The sequence below is a fragment of the Pseudophryne corroboree genome, chromosome 4, assembly GCF_028390025.1.
Source record: "Pseudophryne corroboree isolate aPseCor3 chromosome 4, aPseCor3.hap2, whole genome shotgun sequence".
Lineage (NCBI taxonomy): Eukaryota > Metazoa > Chordata > Amphibia > Anura > Myobatrachidae > Pseudophryne > Pseudophryne corroboree.
In genome coordinates this window covers 526,767,789-526,784,825 of record NC_086447.1, presented here as the reverse complement: position 1 = coordinate 526,784,825, position 17,037 = coordinate 526,767,789, and the positions used below count along the sequence as shown (strand labels likewise).

At 45.6% G+C, this 17,037-nt stretch overlaps 1 protein-coding gene across 1 annotated transcript in view; it reads right to left on the bottom strand.

Annotated features, from left to right (window-relative positions):
* NKAIN2 (sodium/potassium transporting ATPase interacting 2) overlaps positions 1 to 17,037 on the bottom strand; it is a 1,538,622-nt gene that overhangs the window by 421,833 nt on the left and 1,099,752 nt on the right. The window contains exon 4 of the mRNA XM_063917263.1: positions 1,236 to 1,436. Coding sequence (XP_063773333.1) covers positions 1,236 to 1,436 — 201 coding nt within the window. The remainder of the gene's footprint in view (positions 1 to 1,235; positions 1,437 to 17,037) is intronic.

The window sequence follows — 17,037 nt, the reverse complement described above, 5'->3', positions numbered from 1 at the left end:
ATATCAAATGCCCTAGGCAATTGCCTAGTTTGCCTATACCTATGGCCGGCTCTGCATTTATAGAATTATTTATTTATTTATTGAATGTGTAGAAAATGGTAGCATGTAGATCCATTCACCGTAGCCATGTTCCCCAATAGAATGATTATGACTGTACTTAGTTCAGAAAGAACAGAAGTGGTTTAATGCTGGAATTGCTATTACGAACAAGATAACATTAATGATCACTCATTGTGTTTGCCAATTCCAAATCTGTTCCCTGCGCTTTCATCTTCCCATAATGTTTATTTTATATGCAGGAAGAAGCAGAGAGTAGACATTATTAGGAAAGGAGGCAGAGTACAATGATACTGAAGTACAGGGAAACTGGACTTGAAAGAAGTCCAAATGACTACATTAAAATGTTATGTTTATTACTGTGGAAAGTGAATACAAAGCACCTCTTGCCACATGCATTGGGATGTAGCTGGTACTGTTTTACAGAAATGATCCTGTAACTGAAAAACAGAAAAATCAGTTGATGATGGCAATAATGCCTTAACATGGGTATTTTCTTTGCTAATTAAAGTCACAGTTGAAGGCATGTACTAGCAGCATAATAACCGTAGCAGAGCTACACGAACAAGCCAAAGACAAGGGCTGAGGTTATGCAGTATTGGCAGGGTAATTATCAACCTGGTGCATGCTCATTACAAAAGCTTTACATTGCAATTATCAGATTAATGAAGTACTGCATTATCTGAATGAAAATCTGTTTTTGTGGGTGACACAGCTTTAAAATAGTTTATCATTAAGTAAAAGATCCAAGAAGAGACTTGTGTGAGATTTACATTTTCAGATGTTTACAAACTAAGATAAAAATTACAATTTAGTTGCCCCAGTGCCCCCACAAGCCTAAATTTGGCCCTGCCAGTACTCAAAAGTTGCCTTGATTAAATACAATTTAGTATAACAATTAGCCATATTCTAATTTTAGCCATCACATGCAAATACAGTTACCATACAATTATATAAACTCTATGTAGCTCAAAATGCATCACGGGCCCATTTTCATGGAATTGTTTTTTACTTTTTTAGTGTCTTTATCAGTATGCACTATTACATCATAATTGTTTCACATATAATTTAAAATTTCACATAATTTCTTTAATTTTTTGCAACATTTAATACATTTTTTCAGACACAAGAAGGGTATATCTTTACATGTCAGAAAAAAACAAAATAATTTGACTTACTGCAAAAAAGATCTGAAGAGAGCTGTGTGCCACTTCTATATACTGGTATTCTAGCAAGCACGCAGAAATAGTAATATAGCGATGATCTTCTGGTGCCCAATCTGGAGCAGGAGTTACTGAGGTTACCATGCATCCTGGCCCATTTTCCATCCACCAGGAACGATGCATTGATACGTTAAATGTCAAGATAAGGTCTCTTTCCTAAAAGAAATGATACAGATGTGGGCAATTTCATGAAAATATGGACACAGACTCTAAAACATAAAAGTCAGCACAGCTACAAGAAATTGGCGTTATTAATCAATTTATGTGGTCTATTTTACTAATAAAGGAACATTATTGTGATATGTGATCTATTACTTCATATTAAGGGGGACATCCAATTACATGTGATCTGTTTTTGGTTGATAAAAACGGCCTGATGGTCATTATCTCAGTATCCAATTAGAGGCCATTTTTGTTGTCCAAAAAAAGACCCACGATAGCACGATAACACACGGGATCCAGGTTAGCTCCCTATCCCATGGGTTAGCGCAGAACCGAGGGTCGGCTTTTCACATATTATATTTTGGGTGCCTGAGGCAATTCTTGATAAGTGCTGGCATTGGTGGGAGTAGGGAGGCCAATCCAGTTCCATTTTTTCAATCCTGGGTATCGGGATTGAAAAATGGTCAATCCTGGGATTCCCTGGATACCTGGGATTGGCATTTCCCGGTGTGGCTGCCCCCCTCACCCTACCTCGCCCCACACACATAACTAACCATACACCAGGTGCGGGTGGGTGAGAAACTTCAGCTTCTCTCTCCTGGCAGAGTGTGATGGCGCACTGTGATCTCTCACTGCACGTCACACTGCGCCGGGGAGCCAGGAGAAGACTGGGCAGCGTCTGAGCGTCCTGAGGATGCTCAACGCTGATCCCTCAATCCCTGGTTTTGGAGCTTCCAATCCCGGCTGTTTTTGGGCCGAAATCCCGGGATCGATGGGATCCTGGGATTTCGGCCCAAAAACAGCCGGGATTGGCCTCCATAGGTGGGAGCTATTAGCAAAGCTATTAGCAATGGTAAATTACAACTGCTAATAGGATACCCCCCTAAGACTCTTTAAACTATCACAGCAGGATGTAATGGAGTCCAAAATCGCCGGAGGAGTTGGATGCCGGTCGTTCTCTCACTTTTTTTAAAGGGGAAAACACATACCATGTCTTATAAGTGTTTACCCCTTTAAAAAAAGTCTGAGATCAGCCAGCATCCCACACGTCTGTCGATCTTGGACTCAATTATATACCGCCAACAGTATACAGTAAAAAAGATCTTAAATTGTGCAAACTTGCTGGATGCAGCCTGTGGTGCAGAAATACAGAGCCTTCACCGACACTCAGAAGATACCAAATGTAATTACACAGAACGGCCACGCAATGGTGCCACCAACAATTAATAGGGATAAAATACAAATTTCTTACACTTTAAACAGAATTTCCAGTGGAAAGAGAGAGAAGTTGCACCTTTGGCAACCCTTTATATGCTGGACAATCTGTACCCGGTTCTTTGCTGTGAATACTCTGCTCTTTTGAACTGCTGTCTCATGTAAACTGGACTATTGTGCCTGAACTTTTGTTGGCACCTTGTGTTTGAAGCCATTGCACTGGCTCTGCATTTCAGCCTGGAATAAAAGCTTACTTGCTTGAAACACCTCAGTCTTCCATTGGTTGTCTGGAACTTACCCACCACAGTAGATATGCATTCTAGTAAAAAAGGAAAGATAAGCAACTGCAGTGGAGTTTGGAGATATTGCTACACCAATATGATGTGATACGCATACTTGATCTATTGAAAATGTGAATGTGGCTCTGTAAATAAATAAGAGTCTCTTTTAAAACATTACTGCACTATAGGGGTCAATCCGGCCTGACGCACGCTGCCGTTTTTCGCAGCGCAACGATCAGGTCACTACTGCACATGCGTACTCACCGCAATGCGCAGGCGCGTCGTACGGGTACAAAGAGGATTGTTGCTGGGTGATAGATTTAACGAAGAATCCATTTGCACAGCCGTTTGCAAGAAGATTGACAGGAAGAAGGCGTTTATGGGTGTCAACTGACCGTTTTCAGGGAGTGGTTGGAAAAACGCAGGCGTGTCCAAGCGTTTGCAGGGCGGGTGTCTGACGTCAATTCCGGGACTGGACAGGCTGACGTGATCGCAGCGGCTGAGTAAGTTCAAACCTACTCAGAAACTGCACAAACTGATTTTGTACTGCTCAGCTGCACAGGCGTTTGCACGCTTGCAAAGCTAAAATACGCTCCCCAGTGGGCAGTAACTATGCGTTTGCACGGCTGCAAAAAGTAGCTAGCGAGCGATTAACTCGGAATGACTCCCAATGTTTTATTTCCTTGAGTTTCAGCAACAAGGAAACCAAAGCATTCGTTCCACTGGAAATTCTGTTTAAAGTGTAAGAAATTCGTATTTTATCCCTATTAATTGTTGGTGGTGCCATGTGGTCGTCCTGTGTAATTACATACCGTCAACAGTGTTCACTGAATGAAAACAATATCATGGATGGGATATTATACATTTGAATATAAAGCAATGATATGTGTTTGATCAACTTATCACATAATATCTCAATATCAGGGTTAATATAATGGAAATAAGGCAACTTAACAGCTATAAATAATTGTCTCTCCATGATATGATTACATTAAAATGTACAATAGTAGAGTTGATTCCATTACCAAAAAATATACAGTAGTTTGATCATTTATTCAACTTTTGAGACATCCTCAAAATTCAGTTTTGTATTAAAGTTTACCATGCTCATTACCACTTGATGATTCCGTTACCACAGTATGGTGATTCCGTTACTTTATTAAAAAAATGTGCCCGGGTGAAACAAATTGTCATACTTTTACCAAAATTTATGTAGCGGTATCCCCAGGATGTCCCCATCTTGCAGTAAAATTGTGAAAATCAAGAGCTAATTCCGGAAGCTAAATGTATTCAATTTTCTGTGCACACACATACTGTAGTAACATGTCTCATGAATGTTGATTCCATTAGCGACTTTGAAAGTAGGCTGATTTATCAAGGATAATAAAAAAAAATACATGAGGAAATATTTACATACACACTTGTACGTAACATGAACATATCTTAAAGAACCTCACATGATCTTAGGAGATCAGAGAAAATTCACTGCATACAAACTCCAAATGTCTGCTTATAGTACTCAGATCAGCATCAGATCAGAAGACACTACTGCAAAGCACAGTATCTGAATAAATATTGCGTATAGATTATTCCTTGTCAGAATGTTTATACATAAACTACTAAACAACTTAAATCAGCAATGATAAATGTAAACCCAATTACATACATTGTGCACTGTGTACTAGTGCAACATTTTGGGCATTATTCCACCCTTCATTAAGCACAAAAAGGCCCCAATTCAATTCTTTGTGCTTGACAAAGGTTTATAGATTGTAAAAAGAATGATCTTTTACGCTGTTTACACTCTCTTCAATTGCTTGTGCTGGCTATTTATTATTGTTTGCGCGTTGATGGTCTTTTGATGGTGAAATAGTGCCTTGAGCAAAGTACAGCACAATTATTATAATGACAATCTTTAAGCACCTAACAACATTAAGGCATGGGAATCATCAGGGCAGTGGAACATAAATAACTGAGGGAGACACAGCTTGAAGTATTAGGGTTCAGTGACTCCTATTATCAGTTGAGTAGAACTTATGACACTTGGCGAGATAATAAACATGGTAATATTGATGTTGCCATAAGTTATTATCAGGGCCGGATTTAAGGGTGAGGGCGCCCTAGGCACAACAGTAATGGAACCCCCCCCCCCCCATCCCCTTGCCTAATTTTATTTTTTTCATTGATTAATTATAAGCTCTCATTTGATGATAGACAATTTAATAGAATAATAAAAAAGCCACCATTTTTTTTATTTGTAATTACTGTATGTATACATATTTACCAAGTAGGACAGCTGCATGTCCTAACCATTTACACTCCAATCCAGTTGGCATATGGTACAGTACAGTGGAAATATTTTGAAGTTATTGGTACATTTCAGGCTGCCAGTACCAAAACTAGCATCCAAGTGCCGCCTCCAAACAAGTGCTGCCCCTAGGCATGTGCATCATGTGCCTAATGGGAAATTCGCCACTGGTTATTATGATCCAGGCACATACTGTATAAACAATACAGGAATTACTGCACAAATCAGTAGCAAAAAACAACAGATAAGCAATATATGCTGCATAGTAGAAAGTTGCTCAGATGATGATTCCATTATATACACACACTAAAAAGTTTATTCTATTGCAGTTTTGCCCTGTCATGTTATGTCTGTTATAGCCTCTATTCACAGCAATAACATATGATTTTTAGAAGCAAATTAACAACAAATTTCTGCTGGAAGAGTGGCTGCAATAGTGGAATGTCCCGGCAAAGTAGCTCTTTACTTGGGAGATGTGGTCAAAATACCGACACTTGGGCTTCCAACAAATTCTGTAGGTAAGAACCAATGGCGGCTCCTACCTTTTTTAGGTAAGGGGCTGTCGCTACCCATGAGCCTGCGCATTGGAGCTGACAGGCGTTGGGACTGGCACAAGCACACAAGCAGCAGCTTGTCCAGCTACTGTGGACTGCATTGATTGCAGCCCATAGAAGCCAGCTAGGGCTGACGAGGTAGCGAGTTGCTTACTACAGGAAGCCAGCTCTCTGCTAATCGCAACATGGTCTGGCAGTCCCAGAGGGAGGAAACACCTCCCAATGGAACAGCCTTTTGTGTCTGTGACTGACAGGTAGGACTTCCAATAGGAAGTCAATACCAGTCACAGTGAAGCCAATGCAGTCACGGACTGCATCTGGCTTTCCCTGACACTGAACTGGGTGGCAGATTTTACCTGGGGTTGCTGCAATCCTGCCAATGGTAAGTACTAGGGTTAGGGCTTAAGTTAGGACCTAGAGGGATGATTAGGAGTAGGCTGTAGGAGTGGAGGAATGAAAGAGGTTAGGGTTAGGCTACAGAAAGGGGTGGGTTAAGGCAGGGCCGGCCCAAGCCTAATTTTTTTGATAATCAAATATATATTTTGCCACCCTCAGTGGAATATATGGCTTCATGGGAAAGTGGCGTGGCCACAGCACAGTACCATACCAATTCACATTACCACACAGTAGTGTCCTTTAGTCACATTACATCACCTTTAGTTGTTGTACCATGGCCCAGGATTTCTCTTGGCAGCCCTGTTTATGGCTGTGCCATGATCACGTATCCCAGAGTGCAAGTTTATCCAGTTAATTGCCCAAAAAGGTTGTTCTTTATTATACAACTTCTCTGTTGATCAAACTCTAGATCTGAGCTAATTTCTCCAGAGACGGTATATTCAGAGAGCACTAATTGCCAGCAGATGGATCTTTTACCTAATGCAGAACTATTGATACTAGCGGTTAATAAACCCCTTGACATTTCAGTGATCACCAATGCCCAAAACATTTACCGTTCTGCTATAGGTTTACATCCACAAAAATGGTATAGTATCCACTTCAGGAAATATTATCTAAATGACATGTTTGTCGGTCAATTTACAAATGTTATCAAACCTGGCACCAATGTTTTACTACATCTTAAAATGGATAATATGCTAGTAAAAGTATGATGTGTGTCCAGAACTCTAGAAAAAATAGCAGTTTAGAATCCATGGGGGGGGGAGTAAAATATGTAAAGTACTATGAACTGAAGAGACCGTAAATCAGGATTATAAACCCCATTCAATACACCTTTCAAATAATTAATTGAATTTAAAGCAAGATTGAGTTATTTTATATTCTTAGGGGTTTATATACGAAAGTGCTGGTTTATAGAAGTGGACATGTTGCTCATAGCAACCAATCAGATTCTAGCTGTTATCTTCTAGAAGGATGCTAGATTAGTGATAATTAGAATCTCATTAGTTGATATGGGCAACATCTCCACTCCAAAAAACTTGTACTTTAGTAAATATACCCCTTTGAATATGCCCAGCTTTCAAAAAAAAAGTACACAATGCTATCTACTGTAGCGTACCCACTGGCTGCAACAGGTCTTTTCTGAAAAGAGGATTTAAGTATCACTGCTGAACTAATTATAGTTTATTGGGGGTTATCCAGGTCACATTACTATTCGATGTGACTGCAATAACCCCGGCGGCAGTGGAAGTACGCACAAGCAGGTCCCATCCTGCGTGTGCGCTAGCAGTCAATGTGATCTGATCGCATTGGCTGAGAAGGGTCAGGCGGGGGGTGGCAACTGAGCGCTGCGGGGGGCGGTGCGTCAAAATCAGCATGGGTCAGTTGTGTCTTCGGGGTGGCTGCGTGACATCACGCGCAGTGACTCCAATCAAGAAAATGGTGGCGGACCACCTTGATATGCAGCCTAGCTGCAGCTGCAGGGGGTCATCCACAGTTGCTGCGACCGCAATTAAATTGTGGTTGCAGCCACAGGGCAGGCCATTTAGCATGCTGGGTGGTTTTGCCCTGCAATGGGCAGTCCCCACTCCCCAGCAACCTGAATAACCCCCATAGTCCATCCTAAGCTATAGAAACATCATCATTTATTGTCTTTTGTAAAATAAAGGGATTGAGGCCAAGCTTTACTTTTTGTAATATGTGAAAAATATTGTAAACTGGTTAACAGGGCCAGGGTGATAAACATTCAGTCATTTTATTTATGGGGTAGTGTAAATATGACATTGTGTATACCATAATATGGTCTATTCATGAAACAGTGCAAAGTGTGGAGAAGTGAACCAGTGGAGAAGTTGCCCATGGCAATCAATCAGCATTGATGTAACATTTATAATTTGCATACTATAAAATTACACAGAGCAGCTGATTGGTTGCCATGTGCAACTTCTCCACTCTTTTCATTGCTTCATGAATAGACCCCTATGGGGGATATGTACTAAGCAGTGATAAAAGTAGAGATGTGCACTTGAAATTTTTCGGGTTTTGTGTTTTGGTTTTGGGTTCGGTTCCGCGGCCGTGTTTTGGGTTCGACCGCGTTTTGGCAAAACCTCACCGAATTTTTTTTGTCGGATTCGGGTGTGTTTTGGATTCGGGTGTTTTTTTCAAAAAACACTAAAAAACAGCTTAAATCATAGAATTTGGGGGTCATTTTGATCCCATAGTATTATTAACCTCAATAACCATAATTTCCACTCATTTTCAGTCTATTCTGAATACCTCACACCTCACAATATTATTTTTAGTCCTAAAATTTGCACCGAGGTCGCTGGATGACTAAGCTAAGCGACCCTAGTGGCCGACACAAACACCTGGCCCATCTAGGAGTGGCACTGCAGTGTCAGACAGGATGGCCCTTCCAAAAAACCCTCCCCAAACAGCACATGACGCAAAGAAAAAAAGAGGCGCAATGAGGTAGCTGTGTGAGTAAGATAAGCGACCCTAGTGGCCGACACAAACACCTGGCCCATCTAGGAGTGGCACTGCAGTGTCACGCAGGATGGCCCTTCCAAAAAACCCTCCCCAAACAGCACACGACGCAAAGAAAAAAAGAGGCGCAATGAGGTAGCTGACTGTGTGAGTAAGCTAAGCGACCCTAGTGGCCGACACAAACACCTGGCCCATCTAGGAGTGGCACTGCAGTGTCACGCAGGATGGCCCTTCCAAAAAACCCTCCCCAAACAGCACATGACGCAAAGAAAAAAAGAGGCGCAATGAGGTAGCTGTGTGAGTAAGATAAGCGACCCTAGTGGCCGACACAAACACCTGGCCCATCTAGGAGTGGCACTGCAGTGTCACGCAGGATGGCCCTTCCAAAAAACCCTCCCCAAACAGCACATGACGCAAAGAAAAAAAGAGGCGCAATGAGGTAGCTGTGTGAGTAAGATAAGCGACCCTAGTGGCCGACACAAACACCTGGCCCATCTAGGAGTGGCACTGCAGTGTCACGCAGGATGTCCCTTCCAAAAAACCCTCCCCAAACAGCACATGACGCAAAGAAAAAAAGAGGCGCAATGAGGTAGCTGTGTGAGTAAGATAAGCGACCCTAGTGGCCGACACAAACACCTGGCCCATCTAGGAGTGGCACTGCAGTGTCACGCAGGATGGCCCTTCCAAAAAACACTCCCCAAACAGCACATGACGCAAAGAAAAAAAGAGGCGCAATGAGGTAGCTGTGTGAGTAAGATAAGCGACCCTAGTGGCCGACACAAACACCGGGCCCATCTAGGAGTGGCACTGCAGTGTCACGCAGGATGGCCCTTCCAAAAAACACTCACCAAACTGCACATGACGCAAAGAAAAATTAAAGAAAAAAGAGGTGCAAGATGGAATTGTCCTTGGGCCCTCCCACCCACCCTTATGTTGTATAAACAGGACATGCACACTTTAACCAACCCATCATTTCAGTGACAGGGTCTGCCACACGACTGTGACTGAAATGACGGGTTGGTTTGGACCCCCACCAAAAAAGAAGCAATCAATCTCTCCTTGCACAAACTGGCTCTACAGAGGCAAGATGTCCACCTCATCATCATCCTCCGATATATCACCGTGTACATCCCCCTCCTCACAGATTATCAATTCGTCCCCACTGGAATCCACCATCTCAGCTCCCTGTGTACTTTGTGGAGGCAATTGCTGCTGGTCAATGTCTCCACGGAGGAATTGATTATAATTCATTTTAATGAACATCATCTTCTCCACATTTTCTGGAAGTAACCTCGTACGCCGATTGCTGACAAGGTGAGCGGCGGCACTAAACACTCTTTCGGAGTACACACTTGTGGGAGGGCAACTTAGGTAGAATAAAGCCAGTTTGTGCAAGGGCCTCCAAATTGCCTCTTTTTCCTGCCAGTATAAGTACGGACTGTGTGACGTGCCTACTTGGATGCGGTCACTCATATAATCCTCCACCATTCTTTCAATGGGGAGAGAATCATATGCAGTGACAGTAGACGACATGTCCGTAATCGTTGTCAGGTCCTTCAGTCCGGACCAGATGTCAGCATCAGCAGTCGCTCCAGACTGCCCTGCATCACCGCCAGCGGGTGGGCTCGGAATTCTGAGCCTTTTCCTCGCACCCCCAGTTGCGGGAGAATGTGAAGGAGGAGATGTTGACAGGTCGCGTTCCGCTTGACTTGACAATTTTCTCACCAGCAGGTCTTTGAACCCCAGCAGACTTGTGTCTGCTGGAAAGAGAGATCCAAGGTAGGTTTTAAATCTAGGATCGAGCACGGTGGCCAAAATGTAGTGCTCTGATTTCAACAGATTGACCACCCGTGAATCCTTGTTAAGCGAATTAAGGGCTCCATCAACAAGTCCCACATGCCTAGCGGAATCGCTCCGTGTTAGCTCCTCCTTCAATGTCTCCAGCTTCTTCTGCAAAAGCCTGATGAGGGGAATGACCTGACTCAGGCTGGCAGTGTCTGAACTGACTTCACGTGTGGCAAGTTCAAAGGGCAGCAGAACCTTGCACAACGTTGAAATCATTCTCAACTGCGCTTGAGTCAGGTGCATTCCACCTCCTATATCGTGCTGAATTGTATAGGCTTGAATGGCCTTTTGCTGCTCCTCCAACCTCTGAAGCATATATAGGGTTGAATTCCACCTCGTTACCACTTCTTGCTTCAGATGATGGCAGGGCAGGTTCAGGCGTTTTTGGTGTTGCTCCAGTCTTCAGTACGTGGTGCCTGTACGCCGAAAGTGTCCCGCAATTCTTCTGGCCACCGACAGCATCTCTTGCACGCCCCTCTCGTTTTTAAAAAAATTCTGCACCACCAAATTCAAGGTATGTGCAAAACATGGGACGTGCTGGAATTTGCCCATATTTAATGCACACACAATATTGCTGGCGTTGTCCGATGCCACAAATCCACAGGAGAGTCCAATTTGGGTAAGCCATTCCGCGATGATCTTCCTCAGTTGCCGTAAGAGGTTTTCAGCTGTGTGCGTATTCTGGAAACCGGTGATACAAAGCGTAGCCTGCCTAGGAAAGAGTTGGCGTTTGCGAGATGCTGCTACTGGTGCCGCCGCTGCTGTTCTTGCGGCGGGAGTCCATACATCTACCCAGTGGGCTGTCACAGTCATATAGTCCTGACCCTGCCCTGCTCCACTTGTCCACATGTCCGTGGTTAAGTGGACATTGGGTACAGCTGCATTTTTTAGGACACTGGTGACTCTAGTTGGCTCTGCAGTAATGATGGATACCGGAACCACGTTTCTCACCACCCAGGATGCCAAGGCCTCAGTTATCCGCTTTTCAGCAGGATGACTGCTGTGATATTTCATCTTCCTCGCAAAGGACTGTTGGACAGTCAATTGCTTGGTGGAAGTAGTGAAAGTGGTCTTACGATTTCCCCTCTGGGATGACCATCGACTCCCAGCAGCAACAACAGCAGCGCCAGCAGCAGTAGGCGTTACACGCAAGGATGCATCGGAGGAATCCCAGGCAGGAGAGGAATCGTCAGAATTGCCAGTGACATGGCCTGCAGGACTATTGGCATTCCTGGGGAAGGAGGAAATTGACACTGAGGGAGTTGGTGGGGTGGTTTGCGTGAGCTTGGTTACAAGAGGAAGGGATTTACTGGTCAGTGGACCAAGGTAGCGCACAGCACTGCAGCTGTGTGCCATTGCTCCTCATGCACACCACACACTCCGGTCACTGATGGGTGCAGGGCGCTGGGGGGGGGGCGCCCTGAGCAGCAATATAAACACCTTGGCTGGCAAAAATACATCACATATAACCCCCAGGGCTATATGGATGTATATTAACCCCTGCCAGATTCCAGAAAAAAGCGGGAGAAAAGTCCGCCGAGAAGGGGCGGAGCCTATCTCCTCAGCACACTGGCGCCATTTTCCCTCACAGCTCCGTTGGAGGGAAGCTCCCTGGCTCTCCCCTGCAGTTAATACACTACAGAAAGGGTTAAAAAGAGAGGGGGGGCACAATTTAGGCGCAGTATACAAATATATGCAGCTATAAGGGAAAACACTTTTTTATAGGTGCTATCCCTGTGATATATAGCGCCCTGGTGTGTGCTGGCATACTCTCCCTCTGTCTCCCCAAAGGGCTTTGTGGGGTCCTGTCCTCTATCAGAGCATTTCCTGTGTGTGTGCTGTGTGTCGGTACGGCTGTGTCGACAGGTATGTGGAGGATAATGAGGTGGAGGCGGAGCGAATGCCTGTAAATATGTTGTCACCCCCTGCGGGGTCGACACCGGGGTGGTTGAACTTATGGAAGGATTACGTGAAAGTGTCAACTCCTTACATAAAAGGTCGACGACACGGAACAGCCGGCTACTCAGCTTGTGCCTGTTCCAGCGTCTCAAATGTCATGGGGGGCTTTAAAATCGCCCGCTACCTCAGATAACAGACACAGATGTCGACACGGATACTGACTCCAGTGTCGACATCGATGAGACTGGTGTACCCTCCAAATAGGTCCACCCATTACAGGATTGAGGCAATGAAAAATGTATTACACATTTATGATTATACCCCAGGTACCACATAAAAGGGTATTGTGTTTGGTGAGAGAAAACTATTAGTAGTTTTTCCTGCATCTGAGAAATTAAATGAGGTGTGTGAGGAAGAGTGGTCTTCCCCCGGTAAGAAATTGATAATTTTTACAACGGTTATTGGCAGCGTACCCTTTCCCGCCAGAGGATAGGTCACGCGGGGAAACACCCCATAGGGTAGATACAGCGCTTACACGCTTATCAGAAAAGGTGGCACTACCGTCTCCGGATACGGCCGCCCTGAAGGAACCTGCTGATAGAAAGCAGGAGGGTACCCTATAAGATATGGTCACACACTAGGGCATTATATTGCGACCAGCCGTTGCTTCGGCATGGATGTGCAGTGCTCCCGCTGCGTGGTCAGATTCCCTGTCGGAAAATAACTATGGATAGGGACAATATTTTGCTGAAAATAGAGCATATAAAAGACGTGGTCTTATACATGCGTGATGCACAGAGGGATATTTGCCGGCTGGCATCAAAAATAAGCGCTAGGTCCATTGCCGCCAGACGGGGGTTATAGACTTGACAATGGTCAGGCGATGCCGACTCGAATCGGCACATGGAAGTTGCCCTATAAGGGGGTAAAACTTTTTGGGGATAGTTTTTCATACCTCGTTTCCACAGCTACTGCTGGGAAATCGATTTTTTTGCCACAGGCTACCCCACAACAAAAGAAAGCACCGTATCATCAAGTACAGTCCTTTCGGCCCCAGAAAAGCAAGAGGGCTAGAGGCTCATCCTTTCTGCCGAGAGACAAGGGTAGAGGAAAAAGCTGCAACACACAGCTAGTTCCCAAGAGCAGAAGTCCTCCCTGCGTCCGGTAGGTCCACAGCATGGTGCTGGGGATGCTCAGGCGGACCCGGGTACGGTGGGGGCCCGTCTCAGATATTTCAGCGGACAGTGGGCTCTCTTACATGGATCCCTGGGTCCTTCAAGCAGGATCTCAGGGGTACAGGCTGGAGTTCGAGACGTTCTTCCCCGCGCCGTTTCCTAAAATCTGCCTTACCGGCACCTCCCTCTGACAGGGAGACGGTGTTGGTGGATATTCAACACTATAATCACAACAAGTGATTGTCAAGGTACCCCTCCTTCAGCAAGGAAGGGGTTACTATTCCACAGTGGTTGTGGTACCGAAACGGTTCGGTGAGACCCATCTTGAAATTAAAATACTTGAACTTTTATATCAGAAGATTCAAGTTCAAGATGGAATCGCTCAGGGCGGTTATTACGAGCCTGGACGAGGGGGATTACAGGGTCTCCCTGGACATCAAGGATGCGTACCTGCATGTCCCCATTTACCCCCCTCACCAGGAGTACCTCAGATATGTGGTACAGGACTGTCACTATCAGTTCCAGACGCGGCCGTTGGAGTTGTCCACGGCACCGAAGGTCTTTACCTAGGTAATGGCCGAAGTGACGATACTCCTTCGCAAGAAGGAAGTTTTTATTATCCCGTACTTGGACGATCTCCTGATAAAGGCGAGGTCCAAAGAACAGTTGGTAGTGGGGGTAGCAGAAGTGCTACAACAGCACGACTGGATTCTCAATATTCCAAAGTCACAGCTGGTCCCGACGACACGTCTTCTGTTCCTGGGAATGTTTCTGAACGCAGACCAGAAAAGAGTGTTTTTTCCAGTGGAAAAAGCCGAGGAGTTGTCATCTCTAGTCAGAGACATCCTAAAACCAGGACAGGTGTCGGTACATCAATGCACACGAGTCCTGGGAAGAATGGTAGCTTCGTACGAAGCATAATTCCATTCGGAAGACTCCACGCAAGGACGTTCCAGTGGGACCTGTGGGACTAATGGTCCGGGTCCCATCTACAGATACAACAGCGGATAACCCTGTCAGCAAGAAACAGGGTGTCGCTGCTGTGGTGGCTGCAGAGGGCTCATCTACTAGAGGGCCGCAGATTCGGAATACAGGACTGGGTCCTGGTGACCACAGATGCCAGCCTTCCGGGCTGGGGTGCAGTCACACAGGGAAGAAATTTTCCAAGGAGATTTCACTTCACATAAATATTCTGCAGCTAAGGGCCATTTACAATGCCCTAAGCCAAGCAAGGCCCCTGCTTCAGAACCAGCCGGTACTGATCCAATCAGACGACATCACGGCGGTCGCCCATGTAAACAGACAGGGCGGCACAAGAAGCAGGATGGCGATGGCAGAAGCCACAAGGATTCTCCGATGGGCGACCTACACCCAGGAGAATGGGGACTTCATCCAGATGTTTTCCAAATGCGGGTAAACCGTTGGGAATGACCACGGGTGGACATGATGGCGTCCCGCCTCAACAAGAAGTTGAAAAGATATTGCGCCAGGTCAAGGCGATCGCTGGGGACGCTCTAGTGACACCGTGGGTGTACCAGTCGGTTTATGTGTCTCCTCCTCTACCTCTCATACCCAAGGTACTGAGAATAATAAGAAGGCGAGGAGTGAAAACCATACTCGGGGTTCCGGATTGGCCATGAAGAGCTTGGTACCCGGAACTTCAAGAGATGCTGGCAGAGGACCCTTGGCCTCTGCCGCTCAGACAAGACCTGCTGCAGCAGGGACCCTGTCTGTTCCAAGACTTACCGCGGCTGCGTTTGACGGCATGGCGGTAGAACACCGGATCCTAAAGGAAAAGGGTATTCCGAAGGAAGTCATCCCTACCCTGATCATAGCCAGGAAGGATGTCACCGCAAGACATTATCGCCGCGTTTGGCGAAAATTTGTTGCTTGGTGGGAGGCCATGAAGGCCCCGACGGAGGAATTTCAACTATGTCGATTCCTGCACTTCCTGCAAGCAGGGGTGACGTTTGGGCCTCAAATTGGGGTCAATCAAGGTCCAGATTTCGGCTCTGTCGATTTTCTTCCAGAAAGAACTGGCTTCACTGCCTGAAGTTCAGACTTTGGTTAAAGGAGTACTACATATTCAGCCTCCTTTTGTGCCTCCTGTGTCACTTTTTGGATCTCAACGTGGTGTTGGATTTCCTAAAGTCGCATTGGTTGAGCCACTTAAAACCATGGAGCTAAAGTATCTCGCGTGGAAAGTGGTCATGCTGTTGGCCTTGGCCTTGGCCGGGCGTGTGTCAGAATTGGCGGCTTTGTCATGTAAAAGGCCTTATCTGATTTTCTATAGGGATAGGGCAGAGTTGAGGACTCGTCCTCAGTTTCTCCCGAAGGTGGTCTCAGGTTTTCACTCGAAACAACCTATTGTGCTGCCTGCGGCTACTGGGGACTTGGAGGATTCCAAGTTGCTGGACGTAGTCAGGGCCCTGAAAATTTTATTTTTCCAGGACGGCTGGAGTCAGGAAAACTGACTCGCTGTTTATCCTGATGGCACCCAACAAGCTGGGTGCTCCTGCTTCTAAGCAGTCTATTGCGCGCTGGATTTGTAGCACTATTCAGCTGGCGCATTCTGCGGTAGGATTACCGCAGCCTAAATCAATAAAAGCCCATTCCACAAGGACGGTGGGCTCATCTTGGGCGGCTGCCCGAGGGGTCTCGGCTTTACAACTTGCCGAGCAGCTACTTGGTCAGGGGCAAACACGTTTGCAAAATTCTACGAATTTGATACCCTGGCTGAGGAGGACCTGGAGTTCTCTCATTCGGTGCTGCAGAGTCATCCGCACTCTCCCGCCCGTTTGGGAGCTTTGGTATAATCCCCATGGTCCTTACGGAGTTCCCAGCATCCACTAGGACGTCAGAGAAAATAAGAATTTACTTACCGATAATTCTATTTCTCGTAGTCCGTAGTGGATGCTGGGCGCCCATCCCAAGTGCGGATTGTCTGCAATACTTGTACATAGTTATTGTTAACTAATCGGGTTCTTGTTGTGAGCCATCTATTCAGAAGCTCCTCTGTTATCATGCTGTTAACTGGGTTTCATATCACAAGTTGTACGGTGTGATTGGTGTGGCTGGTATGAGTCTTACCCGGGATTCAAAATCCTTCCTTATTGTGTACGCTCGTCCGGGCACAGTATCCTAACTGAGGCTTGGAGGAGGGTCATAGGGGGAGGAGCCAGTGCACACCAGATAGTCCTAAAGCTTTCTTTAGATGTGCCCAGTCTCCTGCGGAGCCGCTATTCCCCATGGTCCTTACGGAGTTCCCAGCATCCACTACGGACTACGAGAAATAGAATTATCGGTAAGTAAATTCTTATTTTAACAGTGCACACTTTTGCTGCCAGAGTGCCACTGCCAGTGTGACTGACCAGTGACCAGTGACCACCAGTATATTGTGATTGTCTGCCTGAAAAAGTTAAACACTCGTCGTGT